The sequence below is a fragment of the Schistocerca gregaria genome, chromosome 2, assembly GCF_023897955.1.
Source record: "Schistocerca gregaria isolate iqSchGreg1 chromosome 2, iqSchGreg1.2, whole genome shotgun sequence".
NCBI lineage: Eukaryota > Metazoa > Arthropoda > Insecta > Orthoptera > Acrididae > Schistocerca > Schistocerca gregaria.
The window spans coordinates 351,219,018-351,245,392 of NC_064921.1; the positions used below are offsets into that span (position 1 = coordinate 351,219,018).

The 26,375-nt window shown below is 38.3% G+C and overlaps 1 protein-coding gene and 1 non-coding gene across 3 annotated transcripts in view; one reads left to right on the forward strand and one right to left on the reverse strand.

Moving 5' to 3' along the window:
* Positions 1-26,375, forward strand: part of LOC126337033 (enhancer of mRNA-decapping protein 4) — a 120,110-nt gene that overhangs the window by 52,708 nt on the left and 41,027 nt on the right. For both annotated transcript variants that reach the window (XM_050001335.1, XM_050001334.1), the window contains exon 8: positions 9,686-9,854. In XM_050001335.1, the coding sequence (XP_049857292.1) occupies positions 9,686-9,854 (169 nt within the window). The remainder of the gene's footprint in view (positions 1-9,685; positions 9,855-26,375) is intronic.
* Positions 19,101-19,175, reverse strand: Trnal-caa (transfer RNA leucine (anticodon CAA)). The gene has a single exon. It is a non-coding gene; the product is annotated as a tRNA-Leu (tRNA).

Sequence of the window (26,375 nt, forward strand, 5' to 3'; positions counted from 1 at the left end):
AATTCTGTAGCTGGTAATAAAAAAGTGTATGAGGAAATTTTGTATGAATGTATGAAGAGTTGGATATGCAGGTGTGAAATTCACAATGAACTTTTTTGCTTTCCATGTTTGTTACTCAGGAATAGTGATGTTGGGGGTACAGGGGAGTGAAGGATCGAGGAAATATTGAAATATTAATCCTTTGAAGGTCAGAAATATGAAGAAAATATAATTTTAATTTTTTTATGGAATTAACATTTATTGTCATTGTAAGCAAAGAATAGAACAAGAAATTGTCACAAAGTAAACAAACAATTCTTTTATAGAAGTGGTTTCACTGTGGAGCCACTGGGACATTCAGTTATCTACCTACCCCAAGCTCAGAAATTCTTCCACGGGAGATTCACGACTTGCAGGAATATTTGGTGCTACTTCTTCAGAGAAGTTGTTCACAGCAGCTAATTTGTGTGATGTAAACCATCTTATATGTGTATTTATCATAGTATGATCATCTTCACTATCATCATAAACTCATCATGAATTGCATTTACAATGAGTAGTTCAGGACCTGCCAAAGAAGTTGACGTTCTGGGTCACTTTCTGCCTCAGATTTCTGTAATCCCAAATCACTGGGAATGCTGTGTCCTTTAAAAGATGGACATTTAGATCATGTGTGACATCTCAAAACTTTCGCGAACTCATAATGCCTATAACAAATTATAGTCCTAAATAGCAAGTGAAAAGTGGGCCTAAAATTTAAGAAATTTATATTGACTTGAAGAATGAATTATAAAAGTACGTACACCACCAGTGGGTTTTTGTTGAAGCTACTCAAAAGAAATGTCAGTGATATCCTCAACATGACCATTATGCAAAAACTACTTGCCAAATAAATTATGTAACTAAAATTTGCAGTCACAAATCTTCTGCAATCATGTAACAGAAACTCCACACAGGCTGCTGCTTTGAATGCTGTAAGCAACTGCTGCATTTAACTATATTCTTAGAAGTACATCAGTGTATGTCTTGGAGTCGTCTTGCATAACATTGATGATTTCAAATGAAAGGCACTGGGACTTAAAAATTATGAAAAAGTGCTTTGAGGCCGAAACCATTGGGGCTCAAAGGGTTAATAAATTAATATAGGAGAAATCATAAACACATAAACAACATACTTGATCTTAGTGCATTAGATAAAGCTAATATCACAACAATATTAACTCACACCTATCATAATGATACCGTGAAACACAATCTGTTTAGGCGTAGAGAATGAGGAATTTTTGAGAAGTAATTGGCATATGGGTGCCATGGTGCAGTGATCAAGTGCACAGATCAGCAATTCATTGTCTGTGGTTTGATTCGTGCTACTGTAATCTTTCACTCCCCACCCCCTGCCCCGGCAATGTCCTAAGTACACAAATTCAACAGTCTTTACTGTTTTCCCATCAGCATGCTGACTGTGTACTATTTTGGTCTTACTGTAATTAATCTTCAGGCTTACTGTCATACTTGCTCAGTTCTGTTCCTCAGTACTTTGCTGGAGTTACAAAGGGTTCTAGGAAAGTTTTGTATTACAGCTATATTTATTTAATTTTTTTGAAGTAATTTCCGCCTCATTGAATACACTTCTCCATCCTCCAAAATCAGTCCCTAAACCAATTCTCCCAAGTTTCTGAAGAGAATACGGCACGCTTGATGTCCCAAGAACTCAGGAAGTCCTCATCACTCGAAAACTGCACTCCTTTCAGCTTAATTTTCACATGCGGGAACAGTGCAAAGTCACAATCAACAATGTCTGGACTGTAAGGAGGCTGCTGAAGACGTTTCAGTTCTGCACCCCGTAAATATTCGGTGCATGCTTTGATATGGTGAGCTGGAGTGTTGTCATGGTGGAGGAATAACGTGTCCATTCTTGGATTCGGCTGCAGATTCTTCAAAGATTGGCTGACTTGGGGCAGGCGCTGCTCAGTGTACCATGTAGCTGTGACTGTCTTCTGTGTGTCCAAAACAACATGCTACCAATTCCACTCCATCTGGAAAAAAAAGCTATCATTTTCTTCTTTACTGATCAGGATTTTCTGACAGCTATGGGTGTGTCATCATCTTCAAAGACCCAAACTTCATTTTAAGTCTTAGTTGACACATCATAATACAAGAGTAATCCCAAATGTAAGGTCTCCTATTTTTTATAAGTACATAGACCTGTTTATTTCTACAATGGTTTACATCATTTTACAGCTTGAACATTTAGCTATTTTTCGACATAATCACCATTTCTGTCAATGCATTTTTGTAGATGCTGTGGCAGTTTTTGTATGCCCATGTCATACTGGCTCGTTGCCATGATGTTCAGAAAGTTATGAACCTCTTTTTTCACCTCCTCATCGGAGCTGAATAACATTTCCGGCCAAATGTTCTTTTAACTTAGGGAAAAGGTGATGTCACTGGGCGCCAAGTCAGGACTATAGGGTGGATGGGTAATTATGTTCCACTGAAAACTGTTGCAGGAGAGCAATGGTTTGCCGAGCAATGTGTGGGCGAGCATTGTCATAGAGAATGTGTACGCCCTTGCTCAACATTCCTCTTCTCCAGTTCTAAATTGCCCGTTTGACTTTTTTCAGTCTCACAATACCTGTCAACGTTAATTGTGGTCCCAGTAGGCATAAAGTCGACAAACTGTACCCCTTTCTGATCCCAAAAAAACAGTTGTCGTGATTTTACCAGCAGACAGTGTTTGTTTGAATTACGTTGGCTTTGGCGAAGAAGGATGCCGCCACTGGCGTGATTGTTGCTTGGTCTCAGGTGTAAAGTGGTATGCCCAGGTTTCGTCACCCATGACAATTTAGTCCTGAAAGTTGTCCTGTTTGGCTGCAAGATGGTGAAGAAATGCGCAGGAAGCATCACCTTGTTGCCATATGTGGTCCTCAGTCAGCATGCGTGGCACCCATCTTGCGCACACTTTCCGGGAGTTCAGTGTTTCCGTTAAAATTCTGTGAGCGGTGCTTCGGGAAACCTCAGGAACCAACGTGCAAGGATAATCCAGGGTGATCTGTCGATCTTCACACATGCTTTGCTCAACCTTCAACACTGTCTCCTCAGAAATTGACAGTCTCCCACCTCTTTGTTCGTTGTGAATTTCGGTCCGACCAGCTGCAAACTCTCTACACCACTTACGAACATTTTTGACACCCATGCACAACTCACCATTCACATGTCAGATGGTGATGGATCTCAAATAGCACAGTGCCCTTTTGCGTTCAGAAACCGAATAACTGTGCACGATTCGCACTTGGCGGTAACATCCAACCGGATCTCCATTCTCAACGGTTGCCAAGCTAAGACTGAGTGCCTCAGCGTAGTGTGTGCATGTTTACACACAACACTAGAAGCTCTCTTCATAACAGCTTGACCAACTGCCACACAGAGTTCTGTACTTATAAAAAAATAGGAGACCTTATTTTGGGATTACCCTCATAGTACAGCCAAGTTTCATCACCTGTCACAATGTTATTCACATACTGAGATTGTCCCTTAGAAAGCTTCTTTAACATCTCCAAGCACCAAGTCATGCATCATGTTAACTGCTCTTCCATCAGTCTATTTGGCACCAAGAGATGACAAAGCTTCTTTACTTGCAACTGATCATGCAGACTTGAATGAATTGCTGGTGCATTTAGCCCTAAGGCTCAATGTTTTCTTCCATAACTGATGATCATGACTTCCCCATCCTCTTGGCATCCTCCAGAGCCCGATTTCCTCCTTGGAATTCTCTGTACCACCTGAATATAGTTTTAAGTGGACACGCACCGTCAAGTGCAAGAGTCGTTTCTTCAATGCACTGGTCTGTGTTTGAACTATGTGATAAGCTGTACCACAAAACTGCCTGAATTTCAAGACATGATTACAATACCATAACAAGCACTTCAAACGAGCCCTGCTAGTGAATGACTGTGCCCACAGACTTGGCACAGTGGCTACAATGCCAGTATGAAGTAGTCTCAGCAGACAGCAACAATCGGGCTCTTGTGACTTATTGTTGTCGCATTGCAAAAAAATTCCATAACCCTTTGTATTCTGGATCCAGAGGGAAAAAAATGGCATCTGCAAATTGAAAACTGTTCAGAATAGATCTGTTTATGTAGTTTTCTTCAAACCAGTTTCTCGATTTCAAGACAACAAACAAAGCTAGTAATCAAATGGAAATTGTAGCTTTGTTGTTTCTTCAAAACAGCGATGTAAGTAGGTGCTATTCCTTATCAAGTCCTGCCAGCATAGATTTTATTTGACAGTCCAGTGCTTTCTCGTAGTCTATTAACACCAGTGAAAGCAGTAGATGACATTTGTTGCTTCTGCCTTTAACTTTGTTATGAAACTGTTGATGGTCCATTTTTCTACACCCATTTCTGAATTAGATTGGTCATTTGCTTGGTTAAAGACCAAGGGCAAGGATTTTTGTAAAAAAGTTATATACCAGTGACAAAAGATGAATAGGCTTGTAATTCTTCAGGTCTTCCCTGGTCTCTTTCTTATGGATTTAAACAATTCATCGTAAAGGAAAATGTGGTCTGTAGTGGTCTGTTATATTATTTATTAATGTGCAGTGAGCTAATTTAGACATTTGTTATTTTGAAGCTTCTAAAATAAAAACATACTAATATGGAAACATTGTAAAATATTAAGATGTAATAACAGTTGTTACAATCCTGGCAAAAGTTGTTTCCTCTAGTTCCATGTGGTTAACCATGTTTGGTGTGGCATATAAATCAAATTACTATTCCAGATTTGAAGCCACATTTGACATAATCCGTATTCAACATTATTATTTAAGAAATTTCTCCATGTAAAGAACAGATATTTGGGGTCCGAGAAGTTCATTTAAAAGATGTTTTATGCATGGTGTATACGACTCGGGACATCCGGGAAAAACCCGGGAATTTTTTCAACCAGGAGAAAACCGGGAAAAATCCGGGAATTTTTCATTGGTTTTGTTTTTTTGACTGGTAAGATCCGTTACTCTAACAAAGGATATTTCTGTACCATGCTACTGCAGAATAATACTGCAGCATTAAAACATGAATGAGAGAAAAAAACGAAAATAAAACTTAAATTGCAAAGGAAATGTGCCATATAAAATAACACAGTGCTCGTACAAGTGTCTGCCAACAGCAAAATGTGTTAAAGGCTTTTGGAAGACTATGCAATTCTTCATAACAACAAATTGCCTTCGATGAGCGTGACGTCACAACTGTTTACATTAGACTCGTTTAATCAGTTATGAGTGGGCTCATGCACACGCGCAGTTGAGTTGCATATGAGTGCTTCTCCCACTTCTGGCTACAGAAATGTGGCTGTTGGCTGTGTAAGCAGCAGTAGCAGCAACCAGCCACATGGTACTCGAAAAAATTTTACTGATGTGCCCAAGCTGCCAGATTCATGCGTATGCAGCAGGCCCGGATCTAGTGGGGAGTGAGGGCAAACCGTGGTATCTGAACCAGGTGGCAATTTCGGGCGGAGGGGGCAAATTCATATTCTTGAGAAAAAAAAAACCTTGTTTCACAAAGCACCTAGCATCCAGCGCACATCGGTCTATCGTTTATTCATATGATTTTGAAACGCACCACTACTGGTTTTTGAACACATTCTAAGTTGATTTCTGAATGAATTATAAGTTGATTTTTGAAAGCGTGCATAGTGTACGTGATGTCTCTGCCAGGGGAATCCTCGTCACATCTAGAAATAAACTTTCCTGCAGACAAAACGGGACCGGGCTATACGAGAGGAGTAGAATAAAGCCGAACTGGCGAATGCCAAGTGCTGCTTGTTTATGTGGTTGATTCAGTTTGTGAACGTTCAGCATTGTTATAATTACTAGTGAAATCCATAGATTCAGACTACCTGAGTGGAAATAAACTACTAACAGGTAAGAAAGATTACCTATTACCTTCTCGGTGTATCCAAGAAAGTGACATTTTTACAGAAATTTTTTGGCCAGATTGCTACATGAGACAGGGCCAGTTGTAGACACTGGCTAGCAGCCGCTTAAGTTCCATTCTGAGAGCAGTGCAGAATACACATTGTACGAACAGTAATAACGCCTAACTGGAGAATAATCGCTGGATAACTAAACCGGTGATTGTGGCAGGTTTAGTGAACTTAACTGGACAATGAGTTTTGACAGTGGAAGGAATAGTTACAGAATTAGTGATAAGACTTTGTTAGAATGAGGAAGGAGAAGAAACAGGGATGTCACACAAATTATGGAAGAATATGAAGATTCCAAATTTATACAAAAATATTTTTCTACTACTTCTTGTCTAGTGCATGAGAAACTGGAGTGTATGAATGTTATGTGAAACTATTTCCTAACATAAAGCTTTTTGCTTGTAGTAGGCCAAATAGATATTTTGTATTGGTACTTCATGAATTATATTCTGTCGTGTTATAAAAATGATCATTATTGCCAAAACAGTCTCACTTATTTGGTATTTGTTACAATTGCTGAAATATTAGAAAGGCGTATTTTGTTTTCTCCAGCACACAGTGACAAAATAGATGTAATCAGATCGAGAAACCACACTATCTTGGGTACTATTTGTATTAACAGCTTTTTCAGTATTAGACAATGACATTTCTATTTTTCATGTATCAAAACGTTTAACGAACATTGATAAGCTAATAGTACTTTCGCAGAAAGGAAAGCACGCCATGTAAAGCTGTAGCAAGATTAGAGAGAAAAATCGCTAGGACCTAAGGATTAAAGAAATGTGTACTGTCTTGCCTGTCTCTTGTCTTTACTGGTTTTGGGATCCTATATTTAATTTTATGCCGCACAGAAGAGCAAGTTATTAGCTAATAGGCAATAAAGAGTCCAGTTTTTCTGAAGAGTTCTTGTTCTCCTGGTTACAAATAATCCTATTCAGCGTTAATTGCGAGGGGCTTTTTTTTTTTTTTTTTTTTTTTTTTTTTTTTTTTTTTTTTGGGGGGGGGGGGGGGGGGGCGCAGGCTGTCAAACCGGCTGACTGGGAGCAGGAGAAGCATTACATGACATTTTAATTACTACTGTCCTGAAATAGTCTGATGGCATCCATTACAAAATATACATGTTAGAGTTCCACAGAGCGAAATACAGTGACATGCAGTATAACAGTGTTGTTTGAAGATGCGTGGCACCTCACAGTATGCTTAAGACCAAATAATCTGTCATACATAAAAGATATATCTTCGAGGAAATGTATCAGACTCTTCAGAAAGATGTGCACTACAAAATAAACTTATTTTTGAAAAGGCTTGCCTTATATAGAAAGAAACTTCCACATGGGAAAAATAAGTCTTGGAATCTTTGTTTTTATATATAAAATGTTCTGATGTGCAGAGCAGTCTGAGTTATAGTTATGGGGGTGGGGGGTGCTAGTCTCCAGTCTCCACGTGACCCCTTTTTTTTTACATCTAGTGATTTTTCTGTTTCCTCTTCTTTTACTGCTCACATGTCAAATGAAACAAGATGGATTTCTGTGGCTGGGAGCTATCAAGTGAATTAAAATACTCACATAATTACGGAAGGATAAACTATGTTACTAGTTTCAGATTTTGTTTTATTTCCACCTTTCTGGCAGTCGAGCATTAATCGCCTTGCAGAACAATGAAGTTATTTTTGTCAGTTTGCTAAATAAATTTGGCTTTTTTAAGCTTTCCTGCTGAGGCACACTATTGGCTAGTTTCAGTTGTTCACTGCATTTCAGGTGCACGTTTTCATCTTCTAGCACGTATGGCATAATGCCATAATAAAGAACCAAACATAAGATAATACAGTACTGGTACTCCAAGAAAGTTTACATCCTAAAAACCACACTGAAAAGCTTCATATCTGGTCGAGGCTTATGTCATTGAGAATCTGGACTTACAAATGTGCACTGTTAGGCGAACTATGCATTTTAGTATGGTTCACGAAATTCTGATGCTCTTGGAGTACCATCTGATGTCTTGTTTCTTTTATGACATAATGTAAGAGCTTATAATGTTTTACACATACAAACATACAGGCTTCCTACATCACCATAGCTGCGCAAGTGCGGTGACACCTCTTATCTGGCACTCTGACAACTGCTGAAATGAATCTATTTCTAACAGGTCACAGGAAAATATTGTGAATTGTTGTTTGGAAAGCGTTATTTTCAAAGTAAATTTCCTTTTATACAAGATGAACCATGTGTGAGAATGTACGATGGATTTCTTAAATCACAGTGTGTTTGGTCGCTCTTAAAAATCAGCTCTTTGATGACGAGCCATTTAGAAGAATTTCGATCTCAGAAGATCAGAGATTCATGTCGGTATTAAAAATTTTGCTGGCGTATTTGTGTGATGTATCTTAAAGTGTAACATGCGCTAAACAGATCAACATAAGTGAAAGCTTAGCTTCTCTTGTAGCTTATTAATCTTAGAGACAAATATTATATGCAAAAGCTTTTCTTTTCTTGTAGCAACACTATGTATATTAATTTAAACCATTAACTTTTCCTGTTGGTGGAATTAGAATTTGTACTTTCGTAATACGAAAATATGCAGCGTACGTGTTTCTGCACATCAAAGATCTTTCCAAAACGTGTTTTCTCCCCCTGAGTATCGCTTTCTAAAGTGCTGGGAAATTCTACACTGCTGTATAAAACCATATCCTATCAAAGGATAAGTTTTGCCGTTTCGAGGGAAAGTACAATGTCACTTAACATGGCAAAAGCTTATTTTCACCCGGGAGAAAATGTGTTTTTAAGCGGGAGATCTGGGAAAAGTCCGGGAATTTTTTCTCCTTGTCCGCATATACACCCTGTTTATTGTATTTGTATTTTAGATTGCTACTCACCATAAAGATGACATGTTGCATTGCAGACAGGCACAGTGAAAAGACAGTCACACATTTAGCTATCAGCCAAAGCATTCGTCAGAAAAGGAAAAAGTGCACACGCACCCCTCTCGCGCAAACATGGCCAATGAATTCTAGCTCCAGCCGCTCGGATGGAATCGGTTACAGTTTAGCCTGTGTGGATTTTAGGTACTAGGCACAATGGAGATTTCATCCCAAATGGGAGGGCTAAACAATAAAGAATGTCACAGAATTTCATAATATATTTAACACAAATCAATCAACATGCTGTGTTTGCTCATTCTTTATAGTGCAAACTTTAGAACATCTTACGCAAAATGAATGTTGCTGGCAGTCTCCAAATGAGCCTAGTTTTGCTGTTGGGCAAGCATATTGAGAGCAGCAGACATGATTTTTCTTTTGTATCAGATTTCACAGTGTGATATCTCGAAGTGTTGTTCATTGTAAGTTTCCCTTTTTCTGTCACTGTAACTGAAAACCAACATCCAGTATTGTCAAAATCAGATATGAAGAACAGATGCAACATCAGTCCAGTTAAAATTAGAGCAATTTGTTTTGAAGTCTCTTCCTTTTAATTCTGTTGGTTGTTGCACGATCATAACCCTGGCAATGTTTCAAGGCATATTTACATTTTATTGATCAGAATAGTTTATTCAACAGGGAACAAAGGTAATTCTTTAGTTCAACAGTGCAACATTTCGGAAAGCTTCTTAAATGTATTGTATTGAATAATGTCAGTAAGTTTCCATCTAATTGGTAACTAGTCCCTATAACTGCTAAATGGTTGTTTTTGCCATCTATTTTACTAATACAGTTATTTGTTTCCAGGTATTGTATATTTTCCAAATAAGTAAAGACAAGCTGGACAGTGTCGCATATATTTCTTCAGCTTCAGAAATGTTTCTTTCATACCCAATTTTGAGCTTTGGCATTGTTGATGCTGGTTTGAGGCACGTTAAAAGTGTAAGTTCATCAAGCCTGGATGAGATTTGCAATGGTAAGTTTAATAAATAATTATTAAATTCTGAACAGAAAGAGTATTTTTTCCCATGGAATGAAATTTATTTGTGTGTTTTGATTGTAGCTTGTAGAATAGTTTATACATACTGCTCCCAACCCCTTGTCTCATCACTCTTATCTCTGTAATAGACCTACTTGCAAGACCTGTACCATACATCCTCCCACCACCACCTACTCCAGTCTGCTCACAAGCATCACCTATTGCATCAAAGGCCTGTGAAGGCAAGCATGTGACCTGAAAGTTAAGCTGCAACCACTGTACCACATTCTATGTGGGCATGGCAACTGACAAACGGTCGCCAAGAGGCAGCTGGATCCTTCCTAACACCACCAGATTTTCGGAAATACACAGATGGGAACTATCCTTGCAATATATGTTCTCATAATCCCGCTCACCTCAGCCTTAATTAATTCCTGTCCTTTACCCGCCTATCCCCTTCCCTACACCCACTCGAGCACCATACAACCTTCCATTCCTCCAACTCATTGTCTTTTTACTTCTCTTCTTGTCTGCTCCCTTCATCATTAAAGAAAATGTCAAAATAGCATACTTCAAAGGAATAGACAACATTTTGCTACTGTACATTAAATCAACACATTAAAGTAATCATCTAGAATATACAGCATAGGCAAGTTGAAAAAGAGAATAATGGGGAGAAATATGCTTGCTGCCTCCATCCTCTCACTTGCCCCCTCCTCCCCACCTCCCACCCTCACTGTGGAGCACTCTGACATCATTAAGGTGATAAATCAGTTTCATCAGTGAAACAACTTATTTGATTTTCGAAAAAAAAATTATTTTTCGTATTTGTACAGATGTGCTGCAACATAAAAATTTGTCACTTGTAAAAATGTGCAAAAGCCATTTCCATACATTTTAAGTTACCAGTGATTCTGTACTTGACTATAGAGCTCAAAACCGGTAATGCGTAATGTTACGGCCTCAAGAGTATGTCTATCATGTGCGTTTGTGTGGGAATTCATGCAACACATGTGGCTCTGTCAGTGTAGATCACACATGCACTTCTGTCGCACAGTGTAAAGGCCAAGGAAAATCCATCAGTAGCACATTGGTGCAAGCTGCGGAAACATTTACTGTGCGCACTTATTGTTGTTATCAACTATGAGAGGAATTTCATTGCATAAGAACCTCTTCCTTGCCTTGTGCGCTGCCATAGTTCTCTACTGGCATTAATGAATTTAGAAAAACACTTGCAATTTTTAATTAATGATAAATTTTTGAATATTGATCCACCACCAACTGCATGTGAGTGTCATTAACTAATTAAAATTTGTGTGTGTGTTTGTAAATTACAGTAAAGACTACAAAACATTGCAGCACCTCGCACATAGAGAACATCACAAATAAATGGCATAGTACACAGGAATTGCATTGGCAAAGGGAAAAATTTCTCAAAAAAATTCATGCAAAGTATAAATAAAAAGAAAATCTGCAGCCATTCACCAACCATTTCTAATGGATCAAATCAAATTTTACAGCCCTCTGGAAACTGGGTATGCAATGCATTCTCTACATTTCGAGTTTCTTCTAAGCCTATGCACAATTGCCGGCATTATTACACACACATGCACATTCTGATGGACCAAGCAAGGTGGCGCAGTTTGTTAGCACACTGGACTTGCATTGAGGAGGACAGCTGTCCAAACCCGCATCTGGCCATCCCGATTTAGATTTTCCGTGATTTCCCTAAATCACTCCAGGCAAATACCGATGTTTCCTTTGAAAGGCCACGTCCAACTTCCTTTCCCATCATTGGCTAATCTGATGGGACTGATGACCTCGCTGTTTGGTCCCCTCCCCCTAAATCAATCAACCAACCTTCAGATGGCAGATGTAAAAGAGGAATTTATGAAACATCGGTCTTTAACTACAGGCTGTCACAAGCACAGCATTATTTAGAAAGTGCATTTGGCACTTTATATAATAAATGGAGAATTTTCCATAGTGTAGTTGATGTTAATGTGGATGTGGCAGATGCTTTTATTACTAATGTGCTGTGCACTTGACAATTTTGAGAGACAACATGATGGCTACAAGTTTGATGATACATTAACATACAGACGGAAAATATTCCTGCATATAGGACAAAAGTAAGTAATAGTGACAAAACTACATCAGTCATTTTGCTGTTTACTTGGTTTCCACTCAAGAGTCTGCACCATGGTACGAAAGTTACGGTAACATCTTGTAATGAACATGGAAAAACTGGCTTATTGGCATTTTATTCATGAACACATTTCAGTCTACAATGTGTATAAGTATTGATGAAATATTTACTGTCAGTGCTCATCAAGATCTGATTTCTGCTTGTCATCCATTGCATTCCACTTTCCTCCTTCAGTGGCCACTACAACTGCTTGCCATGATTCTCTTTTTTAATCTCTGTTTTAACACTTTTTGTACCATGTGTTCTACAGCCATAGATGTTTCTGCACTTTCACAATCATTGCTCTGTTGTCCAGACACTCCTTTTTGACACTTTATAAAGTACATCAAGATGAAACTTCCTGGCAGATTAAAACTGTGTGCCAGACCGAGACTCGAACTCGGGACCTTAGCCTTTCGCTGGCAAGTGCTATACCAACTGAGCTACCCAAGCACGACTCACGCCCCGTCCTCACAGCTTTTACCTCTGCCAGTACCTCGCCTCCTACCATCTGAACTTTACAGAAGCTCTCCTGCGAACCTAGCAGAACTAGCACTCCTGAAAGAAAGGATATTGCGGAGACATGGCTTAGCTACTCTCCAATGCAGAGTGAAAATCTCATTCTAGATACATCAAGGTGGCTACAATGACAGTAATGCAAGAGTGGTGTAGTCTGTGTGCTAACTCAAGCAGCAAGGTCACACATATGTCATAAATAACACCTGTAGACAGACTGTTCCAGCGACTGTTAAAGCGACTCTCCTGCAGTGGGCTTGTCAAATCAATGGTGACACATTATGCAGACTCATCTGGGGAGAATTAATTTTTCACTAAACATATTACAGTACACAAAACTTGCAGGTTCACATTTGCAAGTTTAGTATAAGTTAGTATATAAAAGTATATTAAAAACAAAGATTCCAAGACTTACCAAGCGGGAAAGCGCCGGCAGACAGGCACAATGAACAAAACACACAAACACACACACACACAGAATTACTAGCTTTCACAACCGATGGTTGCTTCTTCAGGAAGGAGAGGAAAAGACGAAAGGATGTGGGTTTTAAGGGAGAGGGTAAGGAGTCATTCCAATCCCGGGAGCGGAAAGACTTCCCTTAGGGAAAAAAAGACAGGTGTACACTCGCGCACACACACGCACACACATCCATCCGCACATACACAGACACATGGTTGCGAAAGCTAGTAATTGTGTGTGTGTGTTTGTGTGTTTTGTTCATTGTGCCTGTCTGCCAGCGCTTTCCCGCTTGGTAAGTCTTGGAATCTTTGTTTTTAATATATTTTTCCCATGTGGAAGTTTCTTTCTATTTTATTAGTATATAAAAGTTATTATTTAAGCCTATGGACATAAAATTGTATTGCTCAACAGCTTGGGAATAGTTGCATTTAATTCCATGTTCATACACTGCTTGTTTATGTGGTAGCTGTTTATAGAGCTTGCTCAGGAAAGCTGAGTACATTCCCCATGCAAACTAATCTGTTCTCAGAAACAAAAATAATCTTGCTATGTTATTGTAATGTAAATTTTCTTTCCTGTAAAAAAAAAAAAGAGGCAATTTTGAGCATGTAATGACCAGAGCGCTGTTATTGACTTCCTCACAAGAGTTCCAAAGAACTTCACAAGCCTGATTGACAATACTCTACAGATAAAAAAGAATTAGCAACATATGTGTAAGTGAAATGTTAGATGTCTTCCTGACCATGATGGTCAGCTGTTCAAAATGCATGCTGTAAGCCTAGCACACAACATTAGTTTTATCAATAGGACTTGTATATAAGTTAACAGTGAAAATCTTCAACCTTCAGCAGACATTTGCAGCAGTTGGAATGGGACAATGTATCAAGCTAAAAATGTCAATAATAAATTTAACCTATTTCTAGATTAATTTGTTCCATTGTTTGAAGCTGTATTTCCCAAGAGAATTTCATTAAGTGTCTACCTAAGCGGCTACAAGAGACAGTGACTCACTAAGGGAATCAAGCTATCCTGTAAAACAAAGAAAAACTTCAGGACAAGGGACACTACAATTCACATGTGCACTTAGTAACTCCAGGGATAGATCAGAATTCACTACTGGTGACTACAGCAAGTTTAACTCTTTGTAATATGTAGACAAATTACTATGACATGAGAATTGTAGTCCTCAGCAAGCTTAAAATAATATAATCATTAATAATTTATGTTAATGTAGAATGTATAAAACACTAGAAGTAATGAACAATAATTTATTTAAGTCAGACATATGTACATGTACTTCTTAAAAAAAAAGCTGATACAAAGTCCAGGGTACAACCTGATTCCATTACAGAAATAAAATTGTCACAATTTCCATCTTAAAAGGCAGCAAGCCTTTTCTACATTCAGTGGAAACACAGAATGATTGATTTGTTGTACACATTTGATATATTGTATTTCGTGAAAAATGACAGTTGCAAAACATGTCAGAAGCATACAACAGGTTACATAAGCAGTCTTACTATCTATAAAATTTAATAATTGTGACTAAAGGTGACTTATTTTGCTGACAAATGTAGTAACTCAGAGTAATGGAGCAACAAACATTTGTTGGAATATATGCACCGTGTCACTGGGATGATGTATTACCGAAGGACATTCAACAAAGTGAAAATGTAGCTAGTTATTGGAAACTAATAAGTAATTTAATAGTTTCCAGAGGTGTTGTGTGGAGTTTGTAGTGAAATAACGACTTGATAAACTCTTGTAATCGTTCGCCTGCTGTTGTTTCTTTAGTTTTCTGTGCGTCGAAATCGTTTATTAAATTTCGTGTTTCACTTTTCAACTGACATTTATTATTGTTTCTAGTGAAATATTTAAGTAAAATTTTCATTCAGTGTTTTAACTCAGCTTAATGTTCCAGTGGCTGTTGGAATTTTTTGGTTTTAGCTAATAATTTTGTGAAATTTTGTTAGTATTGGTATTAGCTGTGGTGTAGTTGTATCAATACGAGTAGTTGCTTTCTTAATGGGCAGAGAATTTAGAGACCATTATTGTTAGTTCTTAAATAGTTCTGGTGTCTGCACTTTGGCAACGTAGACGTATAGTTTTTTCAGTAACTGTAAAATTTTACCATGAGTGAGAAGTGTGGGCTCTGTCGTAGGTTTGTGAGTAGTGGGTTACGGTGTGGAATTTGTTCAAAGTATTTTAAAAGGGGGGGGGGGGATGCAGTGGGGAAGCCAGTGGTCTCTTTAGTGAGATCCTCTCCTGGGAATGCAGAATCTGTTGCAGAAATAAGTTGATAGTGGAGCAGGAGCGTAAGATCTGTGCCCTTCAGGTGCAGTTACAATTCACAGAGGAGGAACTAGATAGGTTGAGGAGGGTGAAGAGTGGTGAGAAATGGAAACTGGCAGTTACCAAGAAGGCAGCTAGGAAGAGGAGGTATTCAGACAATTATACTTTGCGTATCTGCAATAGATCTGACCAACTGTCAGAGTTGAGTGGAGAGGAGCCTCGTGTAGCTGTAGATGTAGGGAACATGCAGCAGTCCTCAGCAATTAAGAGGCCTGTGTTAGTTGCAAAGCCTAGCAGAAATGAGAATGTTCTGGTGCTAGGTAGTTATCATGGTAGAGATGTGGGCCAGCAGTTGCAGGAAGTGTTGGGGAGTGAGTACCATGTCACCAGCATTGTGAAGCCTAGTGCAGGGTTGGCTCAGGTGACTTACAGTATAGGTGAGTTACGTAAGAATTTTACGAAGGAGGATCAGGTAGTGATAGTGGGTGGAGCAGTGAACAATCTCGATAGGCACGGGGAATATGATGTAGGTGGTGACCTGGTAAAGATAGCCACTCAAACTGGTGGCACTAATAGAAATGCACCTTTCTTAGATTGAAATCAGCTGGTAGGTACACCTGCTTAAAGGAAGTCCCTCTAACTAAGGGCTCACCTTCCGAGAATGTAATGTTTCGATGTAGAGAAGGAATTAGCATATTTCATCAAAATATAAGAGGTATTAGAGATAAAGTTAGTGAACTGCTTACAGATGTTGACTATGAAATTATTGGTCTATCAGAGCACCACTTAAATAATTTGTCAATTCAGAGGCTTCCTTTACCAGGCTACAGATTAGCTGGCTGTTTCTCAAGGAGTTCCTTCCGGGTTGGGGAGTGGCTCTTTACATTAAAAAGGTAGTTGAATTTAGTGAAACTAAACTTCTAATTGCTGTTGTTTATAGGTCCCCTAACTCAGACTTCAGAGCATTTCTGCTCAATCTAGAGAGGGTTCTTGATTCACTTTGTAGGAAGTACCAGGAACTAGATATATTTGGTGACTTCAATATTAATTCTGTATATGATTGTGCAAGAAAAATGATGTTGGCAGATCTCCTAAATTCATACGATCTGTTGCAGATATTTTTTTTTTTTTTTTTCCCCCAACTAGGGTGCAGGGGAACAGCAGCACAGCCATAGACAATATTTTTATTAATTCTTTGTTACTAGATGGGCATTCTTTGAGTAAAAGCGTGAATGGCCTTCCAGACCATGATGCACAAATTTTAACACTAAAAGGCTTTTGTGCTCAAACCAATGTCATTTAATTACAAACTTTGTAAGAAAGTTCATCCAACACAATAGTTTTTTAAACCTTGTCAAGGAACAAGAGTGGCAGGATGTTTATAGTGCCGATAACATATATGATGAATACAGTGCTTTCCTAAACACATTTTCATGCTCTTTGAGAGTTGCTTTCCATTAGAACATTGTAAATGGAGTACTAGCAGTAATGGGCAGCCCGGGTGGCTGACTAGTGGGATCAGGATATCATGTAGAACAAAGCGGGAATTATATCAAAATGTTAGAAGTAATCACAATCAAGCTACATTAGCCCATTACAAACAGTATTGTAAGGTGCTTAAAAATGTTATCAGGAAGGCAAAGAGTACATGGTATGCAAATAGGGTAGCTAACTCACAGGATAAAATTAAAACCATATGGTCAGTTGTGAAGGAAGTGCCTGGTCAGCAGCACAACGTCGACAATATAAGGACAGTACGCAGTAAAAATATTTCTGTTACTGATAAATCAGAAATATGTACAGTATTTAACAATAATTTTCTGAGCGTTGGTGGTGAAATAAATAAAAAGTTACTTTCTACAGGAAATCGTATAACTTTCTTGGCAAATGCCTTTCCGGGATTGATGTCTGAAATACTCCTCTGTGATACAGACAAGAGGAAGATTTAATTATTGACTCAATCACTGAAGACTAAGGACTCTCAGGGTTATGATGGAGTGTCTAGCAGAATATTAAAGTACTGTGCTGCACATGTTAGCCCTGTATTTAGCCATATTTGTAATTTTTCCTTTAGGAATGGTCAGTTTCCTGAGCGTTTAAAGTACTCAGTAGTAAAGCTGCTTTATAAAAAGGGAGAGAAGGATAATGTAAATAATTTTAGACCTATTTCTATGCCATCAGTGTTTGCAAAAGTTATTGAAAAGGTATGTATGTAAGGATAATTGATCATTTTATATCACATGATTTGCTATCAAATGTACAGTTCAGCTTTAGAAGTCGTTTAACAATTGAAAATGCTATATTCTCTTTTGTCTGTGAGGTACTGGATGCATTAAACAAAAGGTTTCGAATGCTTGGTGTATTTTTTGGTTTAACTAAGGCATTTTATTGTGTTGATCACAAAATATTGCTCCAGAAGTTGGACCATTACGGAATACGGGGAGTAGCTCACAATTGGTTCACCTCTTACTTTAGCAACAGATAGCAAAAGGTCATTATTCACAATGTTTATAACAGTTGTGATATGGGGTCTGAGTGGGATACTGTCAAGTGGGGGGTGCCCCAGGGATCAGTGTTAGGGCCACTCATGTTCCTTATTTATATAAATGATATGCCATGTAGTTTTACGAGTAACTCTAAAATATTTCTGTTTGCTGATGGCACTAGCTTGGTAGTAAAGGATGTTGTGTGCAACATTGGCTCGGTTTCAAATAGTGCAGTATGTGGCCTCAGTTCATGGCCTGTAGAAAATAAACTAACACTAAATCACAGTAAGACTGTTTTTACAGTTTCTAACACACAATTCAACGAAAACTGAAGTTTTAATTTCACAGAATGGGCATATGATTAGTGAAACTGAAAAGTTCAAATATCTTGGTGTTCAGATAGATAGTAAGCTGTCGTGGAAAGCCCACATTCAGGATCTTGTTTAAAGACTTACTACTGCCATTTTTACTATTCGAACGGTATCAGAAGTGAATGATCATTCAACACAAAAATTAGTCTACTTTGCTTATTTTCATTCACTATTGTCGTATGGTGTATATTCCTTATTGTCATTTCTTGTTACCAATATTAGTTTATTCCCAAGAATAAGCAGCTTTCAGTCGGTTAATATTCAGCAGAATTAACTCTTGTGCAAAAAGGCTTACAGTATACTGCTGCATCCATTTTCAATAAGCTGCCACTTGAATTCAAAAATCATAGCAGTAATCCACCTGCTTTCAAATCGAAACTGAAGAGTTTCCTCATGGGTCACCCCTTCTATTCTGTCAAGGAGTTCCTTGAAAAATTAAGCTGATTTTTATTGTATTGCTGATAGTGTTTGCTTAAACTTATGGACTGACTTTTTTAAGGTTCATGAACATGTTCTATCTGTTATTACGTTTATGTTGTAATTTCATGTACTGACACGTTCCATGACCTCGGAGATTTGCTCCTCAAATTGGTTCTATGGAACTTGACAAATAAATAAATAAATAATGGTAATACTGAGTATGACAACACATCATAGCAACCTCACATTACATTTGAAAATACCTGATCCCCAACTGAAACAACTCTTTTATATAGCTCCTGCACAGCTATGCAACATTTGTTGAAAATCCTGCCATAAGCTAGAAGCAGGCCAGTTTCCTTGTAATGAACTTACGTGTAAACAAAATATGTCAAAGGCACTAATTCTGGGATTAACTAAAGATGTACTACATAAATCAAAACTGTAATTGTTTTACATTGATTCCAAATTAAACTGAATTGTTTAAAACTTCCTAGCAGATTAAAACTGTGTCCCGGACCGAGACTCGAACTCGGGACCTTTGCCTTTTGATGGCAAGTGCTCTACCAACTGAGCTACCCAAGCACGACTCACGACCCCTACTCATAATTTTACTTCCACCAGTATCTCGTCTCTCTTCTGCTGCAACAACAAAACACTCCTTAATGTATGCAAGAATGGGGGGGGGGGGGGGGGGGGAGAGGAGGAATAATTGGGAATGGAGACCAACTACTGTGTCTGATGTTGAGCTATTCCAAACTGTGAATGGAATAAGCAACTACTAGACTGTAACTGTGTCTCAATAAAATAATATAGGCAAAGCAATAACTAATTGTTACACGTATGCAACAATACTGACTGACTGTATAAAAATTTACATGGACAGCTGTTGTGAGAAGTAACTACATTAGGAAACACATTGGTGTCATTTTGATTTACGAAAATGGGAGCAATCCATTTTTGGCTTTCCCTAAGTATATTGTAATATGCTACTGTAAGTTTTATACGTCTGCATGCCAAAATAATAGCCTCTAATTACATACATAGCTATAATGAACTACATGAGGTTTAATACAGAATTACGTAAACAAAATTTCTTCTTGTTGGGCAGCACAGGCTCAACAAATTTGAAGGAAGATGTAAATATTTCTGCACAGAGTAGCTGGAAGACAGACTTTACCAAGAAAATTGGACCCATTTTCAACCTTAGGCCAATATCAAGCACACAATTGGATGTGTACACAATGTGGTAACATTTGACAATGATGAGGTTTAAACTAGCTGGACAAAGTATTGACATCAGCTGAATATCCTGCGCGGAAACAGTTATGACCATTCAACATTTGAAACTGTTGGAAGTAAAATACCCAAAAACTACAGGCTACATGGACCAAATGACAATTAGTGTGCACTCAGTTGAAGGTACTACACCAATATGGATCATAGAACCTTTCTCTACTTTCACTGGACCAAATACAGGTTAAGTGAATGTGTGACACTTAATAAAAATTTCCTGTAGCATCAGATAAATGTGAAAGCATGTAAACTGTACATAAATTAAAATGTGCTAAACTTGCGTTGCTTAAAAGAAGCTGTAAAGGTGTCATTCTTTTTGTTAATGTAATTGTTTAATAATGCATTGGTGAATGCTTTGACTGACAACTTCAGTATTTTGTCTTTATGCACCCTTGTACTGTTGGATGACAAAACTTTCTTTTTATTAGGGACAGATATTAATTTCTGTACAGTAATGTAATTTTAAATAACAACATTCACAATCAGGCTGAAGGAAAAACAGATCACCACTGTCCAAATTTGTAATTAAATTCAGATGTTGGCCACAATTCTGCACACCTCACACTGCTGTTTCTTCAGTACACTGCAAGCACAATATCCTGCTACGTATGTTAATATTGGAAGGTATGTTTCTGCTGGCGTGAAATCTTCCTCCAAATACATAACGTCAACTATAAACTGAGCTTCTTTGTATAGTCTCCTTTGTGTCATGGCGATTAAAGGTGAACCCTTTAGCAACAGGCAGTTTACCAAAAGTACTTGAATTCAACATGAGTCTGCTTCCACCACAAAAATCTGTCTCACAGAAACGAGATACTGAGAGCCAGCCATTGATCGATAACTCCTAAACCTTGCTTCCATAGAACCAGTTTGAATTTTTCCAGGCAAAAAAGTGAGTATTATTTTTTAGGCTTAAGTCCTTCCACATATCGAGCCGCACAGGAAACTTTTCCAGAAAAACTAATTTTTCATCATTATTACTTAGACAGAGGGCACTGGAAGGGATCATTTAGTCGAACACCTTCGTGAACTGTCTTAACATTTACAATTTTCCAACATGTAAGTAATAAATTATGCAGTTTGCTAGTAATGTAATAAGTTTTTCTGTTCCCCTTAGTTGAAACTGCTTTAGCTGTATATGCATTGAATACCTGCAAAACAAGGCTAACGTTTTGTTTCTGAAGTGAAGATAGATAAAGAGACGTCAAAGCAAGGGCGTAAGAGTGCTTAAGTAGACCATTACATTCAGTCTTATGAAGCTGCCTCACTGTTTCAAAAGATTGCATTAACACCTGACAATCATCAGTGCTTCCATCAAATAGTGGATATTTGAGCAAAACTTGAGAGTCCTTTTGATTAACCCAGTTATTACATATCCACTTAAGGATGTGCAGAGATAAATTATAAAAAATAGTGGCCAAGTTGGATTAGCTGTTTGTGGGTAAACTATACTGAGTTTTGGAAGTGGGCTAAAAGGTGCCACAGATTTCCTATTTATAGCATTGTTGTCACTCACTACACAAATAACTTTGAAACCAATGATGTGAAGGCCACATAATATTTTCTTTACATACAAAAATAGCTGTTGAGCTACAGGGTTTCTCATTGGAGGGACATGCACTACTTCTTTAAAAGAGGGCAGCAATGATTGTATCATAAAGACATATGCTGTAGTAGCAGTCTTGTCACTATCAAATGCTGCCTCCACAATATTTACTCCCTTGTAATCAAAATAAGGTTTAATATGAATTTCATCCATCATTAAAGAAATGGTACAGTATCTTTCCTGCAGAGTTCTAAATCTTTCCTTAAGATACTGGAGGATAGCACTCTCATTTTGTTCATTATGAGGGCCATTACTATATAAGGAACATATTTTCTGTAAAACTCTTGGATGAGGAAGAATAGAATGGCCAAAAGACCTTCAAAATATGTAGGCGTGAGGGGAGATAGAATGTAGGATACAACAAAATACAGAAAAGTGAGTATTAAACCTATAGTTTTCCTCAGTGCTACACAGCAACTTATCTTGCTAACTTAAGAATTGAATTTGCTTCTATTTTTCTTCATATACAGAATGACACATATCATTTAAAATGTCCTGTATAAGAAGGCACTGGCTTTTTAATGAATTTTCTTTCGCTCTGACTAACTCTTTCACTTTGTCTAATACTGTAAACAAATCATTGATATTCAAAAGTTTGTCTGATATTTTGCTACGGCCAATCTTTCTTATCTCAGTGTTACTTTGATAGGCAGACAACAACAACAACTCACTTGTCACTACAATGTATACAGAGACAGATGGAGCGAGTAATACAGTAAGCAATAGAAATAAGACACAGTCACTTCTCCTAACAATGGTCCACTCTCTGGGGATGGTTTCTCTTTCTAAGCACTGCAGAATTGCTTCAAAAGTAGGAGATAACTTCCTTGAATCATACTGTGTTCTGGTCTTGAGAGCTTGACAGTAAGCTTTGTGCCTTTCATTTCATCATAATATTTCGTATACTGGCAGATGTCAGATTCGGTGAAGTGAAGTTCACAAACCAAGAGCAAAGTAGTGTGTCAGTACAGTATACAGTGTGATATAGAGATGAGTGTCTGTATGTGAAAGTAAAAAAACACTGGACACTCATTCATTTTCCACCAATATCAACTTGACAGGTCACACCTTAGTGGAAGTACATACACCATGATCTACAATATGTGTATTGCATTGTAATATTCTTTTAGTAATTAGTACTAAAAGCACTGGTGATCTGCCTCCATATGATGAAAATACCTGTGAAATGCTTGTGTTGCAGCAGTACTCTGATATTTATGGAGCTAAAAGAGTGAAGTTCCTATTGTGGATTAAGTGTCACCAAATTTCAGTGATCTATTGGATTCTGCATATTAACATAGCAATTATTTTGTAATTTTGACTTAACAGTTTCTTCATTGTCATGGTGTATGAGATGCCAACAGCTGCAGGATAATATTTCACTGTGGGTGTTATGCCAGCACACATTAAAGCTGTCATTGCAGGTAACGCTGAATGAGGATCTTGATGTAGCACAAATTTCATGTTTGGATAGGACAACTTCAAAGCAAGTTCATGCCAAACACAAAATAAAGTTGAACAGATGCCAGCATAAGTGACACACCTCAATAAGACAGTCATGATCATCCAGCTGGGAGTATGTTGTGAAGATATCAACTAAACATTCCGTACCAAGTTGAGCTAAACGACACTTAACATGTCAACTAACCAACTGTAACATTTAAAATACGGGATAGATTAAGTAACTGGATGTTTTGTTAACATGAATATCGTTAAGAGGCGGCTCAAGTGATACAGGACACCACTGAAATCTGGTTGTGATTGCACCTATTCTGCAGTGTAACCTGAAGTGTAGGTTAGGTTGAAAGATGATTACTTGGTTGTGAGTTGGTGAAGCCAATGATTGTGACTGCCTAACAACACGGTTTTAACATGTCAGTTTTTTCAATTGGTGAAACTGATTTGTGATGTCCTGCACGTAACAGCATTTTGCTCTGTGAAGGTTGAGTCCCTCTTCTTTCCATCTTACGGCTTTAATGTTTTAGCAAGGTGCAAGTATTTCATGTTGGTTAGCATATTGCTTATAATATTAGGATTGATGTTTATTTTTGGGTCATAATGCCATTTTTATGTTCTGTATTTTGCTACGATGAGCACCTAAGGATATGATTTGATATTACAAAAGCGGTTATGTTACTATAGATAAAGATCCGTAGACAGCTGGAAGTGATTTGTGTGTCATATATGTATTACTTCGGCTATGGTTGCCCACAACAAAAAGTATTGGTTGAGAAAGTGGCTAATGGCGCACTGTTGCCCAGAGAATTCACTTTGCCTTCTACATAGCGGACGCGATGTGTTGGCTGAAGTCAGCAACTGTGAGCTGAGCTGTTGGCACCAGTTGTTTGGACTAAAATTGATATGGTTGGCATTCAGAGAATTAGTTCTGGAACACATGTTGATTATCAATAAACTATAGACTTTTTTTGGATGTACTTTGATGCGTTTTCTACTTTATATTTTTTCCAGTCCCCCCCCCCCCCCCCCCCCCCCTCGTGCCCTGTTTACCAGAGGTCTTCCAGTCCTTGGGGACCCTGTGGCTTTGTCCCAGTTTTCCCAGGTAGTTATACCCCATACCAGAAATTCTATTCTTCCTGCCACTGTGCTTCACTAATTCCCCATATCTAACTTCAATAGATCGATTTTTCTTTTAAAGCTCTCTGGCTTCCCTATGCTTTTCAGAATAAAACATTCCTTGTTCCAGCTTATACAATGCCAGATTTTTCCAGATGGCAGCAGCACTGACTGCAGATCTGAATGGGGAAACCAGTTTATTTCTGGAATTGTTTTACCTAGAAGGATACCACCACCACCACCATCTTCGTCATACAGTACAGTTTCATATACTCCAGAAGTATAATAGTTGTAGAGTTCCTTTGCTTTCAGCAATGTTGTAACATATGCAGGCTTACGTTGCCTGGCCAGACAAGTCACTGATGTTGCTCTTGCAACTACTGGAAAGGCTTCTGCTCCTCTTCAGAAATTGTATTTTAATCTGACTTCACCACAGATACCTATCTGATGTGGTTACAGCTCCTGTATGGTTACCTGTCTTCTTGAAGCACACAAGCCACTTGTCCTTTAGATTTGAGTGATCAGTGACGCAGTGTGACATATGACAAAGGCAAAGGTGGCTGCCACATATCAAATAAGTGCTGACTATTACAAATATAGTTTAATGGATGAAAATGTTAAAATGAACATAGGAAAGGTAAGATTTTGTGTTATATGTAGTATAACACCTGTTTACATGAGAACATTGTCATACTAAAATGTTTTACACATTGATCAGTATTTGTTCCCCTTGAGCAAGAAGTAAAAAAAAAAAAAGCCTTGATAGTATTTTGATAGTAGCAATATAAAGTAAAAAAATCAAAACAATCAAAAAATTATAACATAGAGGAACAGAGTGGAGACAAAGAATGAGGTAAGATGCCTGCTAGCAGTGGAAGGAGAGATTTATCCATCACTACTAGTGCCTTGGGTTAAGAACAGGGCTACGCATGAAGAAAACCCTTAAATACCTAGAAGAGGAAGTGTATCTTAGCAGAAAAAGCCTTTTGAATCAAACAAATAAAAACAGAAAAGGCATTGAAATTTCCTGGCAGATTAAAACTGTACCGGACCAAGACTCGAACTCAGGACCTTTATCTTTCGCAGGCAAGTGCTCTACAATCTGAGCTACCCAAACACGACTCGCACCCCGTCCTCACAGCTTTATTTCTGCCAGTTTCTCATCCCCTACTTTCCTAACTTTACAGAAGCCTTCCTGTGAACCTTGCAGAACTAGCACTCCTGAAAGAAAGGGTATTGCAGAGACATGGCCTAGCCACAGCCTGGGGGATGTTTCCAGAGTGAGATTTTCACTCTGCAGTGGGGTGTCTGCTGATATGAAACTTCTTGGCAGATTAAAACTGTGTGGCGGACTGAGACTCGAACTCGAGACCTATGCCTTTTACGGGCAAGTGCTCTACCTCCAGGCTGTGGCTAAGCCATGTCTCCGTAATATTCTTTCTTTCAGGAGTGCTAGTTCTACAAGGTTTGCAGGAGATCTTCTGTAAAGTTTGGAAGGTAGGAGACGAGGTACTGGCAGAAGTAAAGCTGCGAGGACGACGGGGCGTGAGTTGTGCTTGGGTAGCTCAGCTGGTAGAGCACTTACCCGCAAAAGGCAAACGTCCCGACTTTGAGTCTAGGTCCGGCACACAGTTTTAATCTGTCAGAAATTTTTATATCAGTGCACACTCTGACACTCCGCTACAGAGTGAAAATCTCATTCTCAGAAAATGTATTACCCTGTAAAAGTGGGGAGCTGTCACTAGCTAAAAGTCTCACACCCCACTGAATGAAGTGCCCATTTTGAATAAGAGCGGAAGTAGGATGCTCAGTATATCTCTCTCCTTTATTGCTCATAATTCTTTGTTGGCAGTATCCATAGAACTATCTTATTGGGTGATGTCACTATTTTCCTCAGTTATGATTTGTTGCTTTCTGTTAAAAATGCTGTGGATGTTGCTGACTCTTGGTTTGAATGCATGCTGACTGATTTTATTATATTTTCAATTTCCCCCTGTCAAAATACCTGTCCTCCAGTATACCTAACACTTTCTTGGCGAGACCTGTGGATGTTGTATAGTCTTCTAATGTTGTAGCACAAAATATCAATGTCGCAGAAGCAAGAACAGGTCACCGTAGTGGTCTAGGTCTAGCTGTTTGTGTTTTTGGCTAGTGTGTCAGATGCCCTAGGTTCAGTTCATTCTCACTGAATTCCAACTGCAAGTATAAGGTATTCTTGGGACAAAATGTGCTATTTAAATGTTTGTTTCCTCTAGATAATTTCCAAGCCCATCTTTGGTAGCCATATGCAGAGTATCTAAACTAGTCAC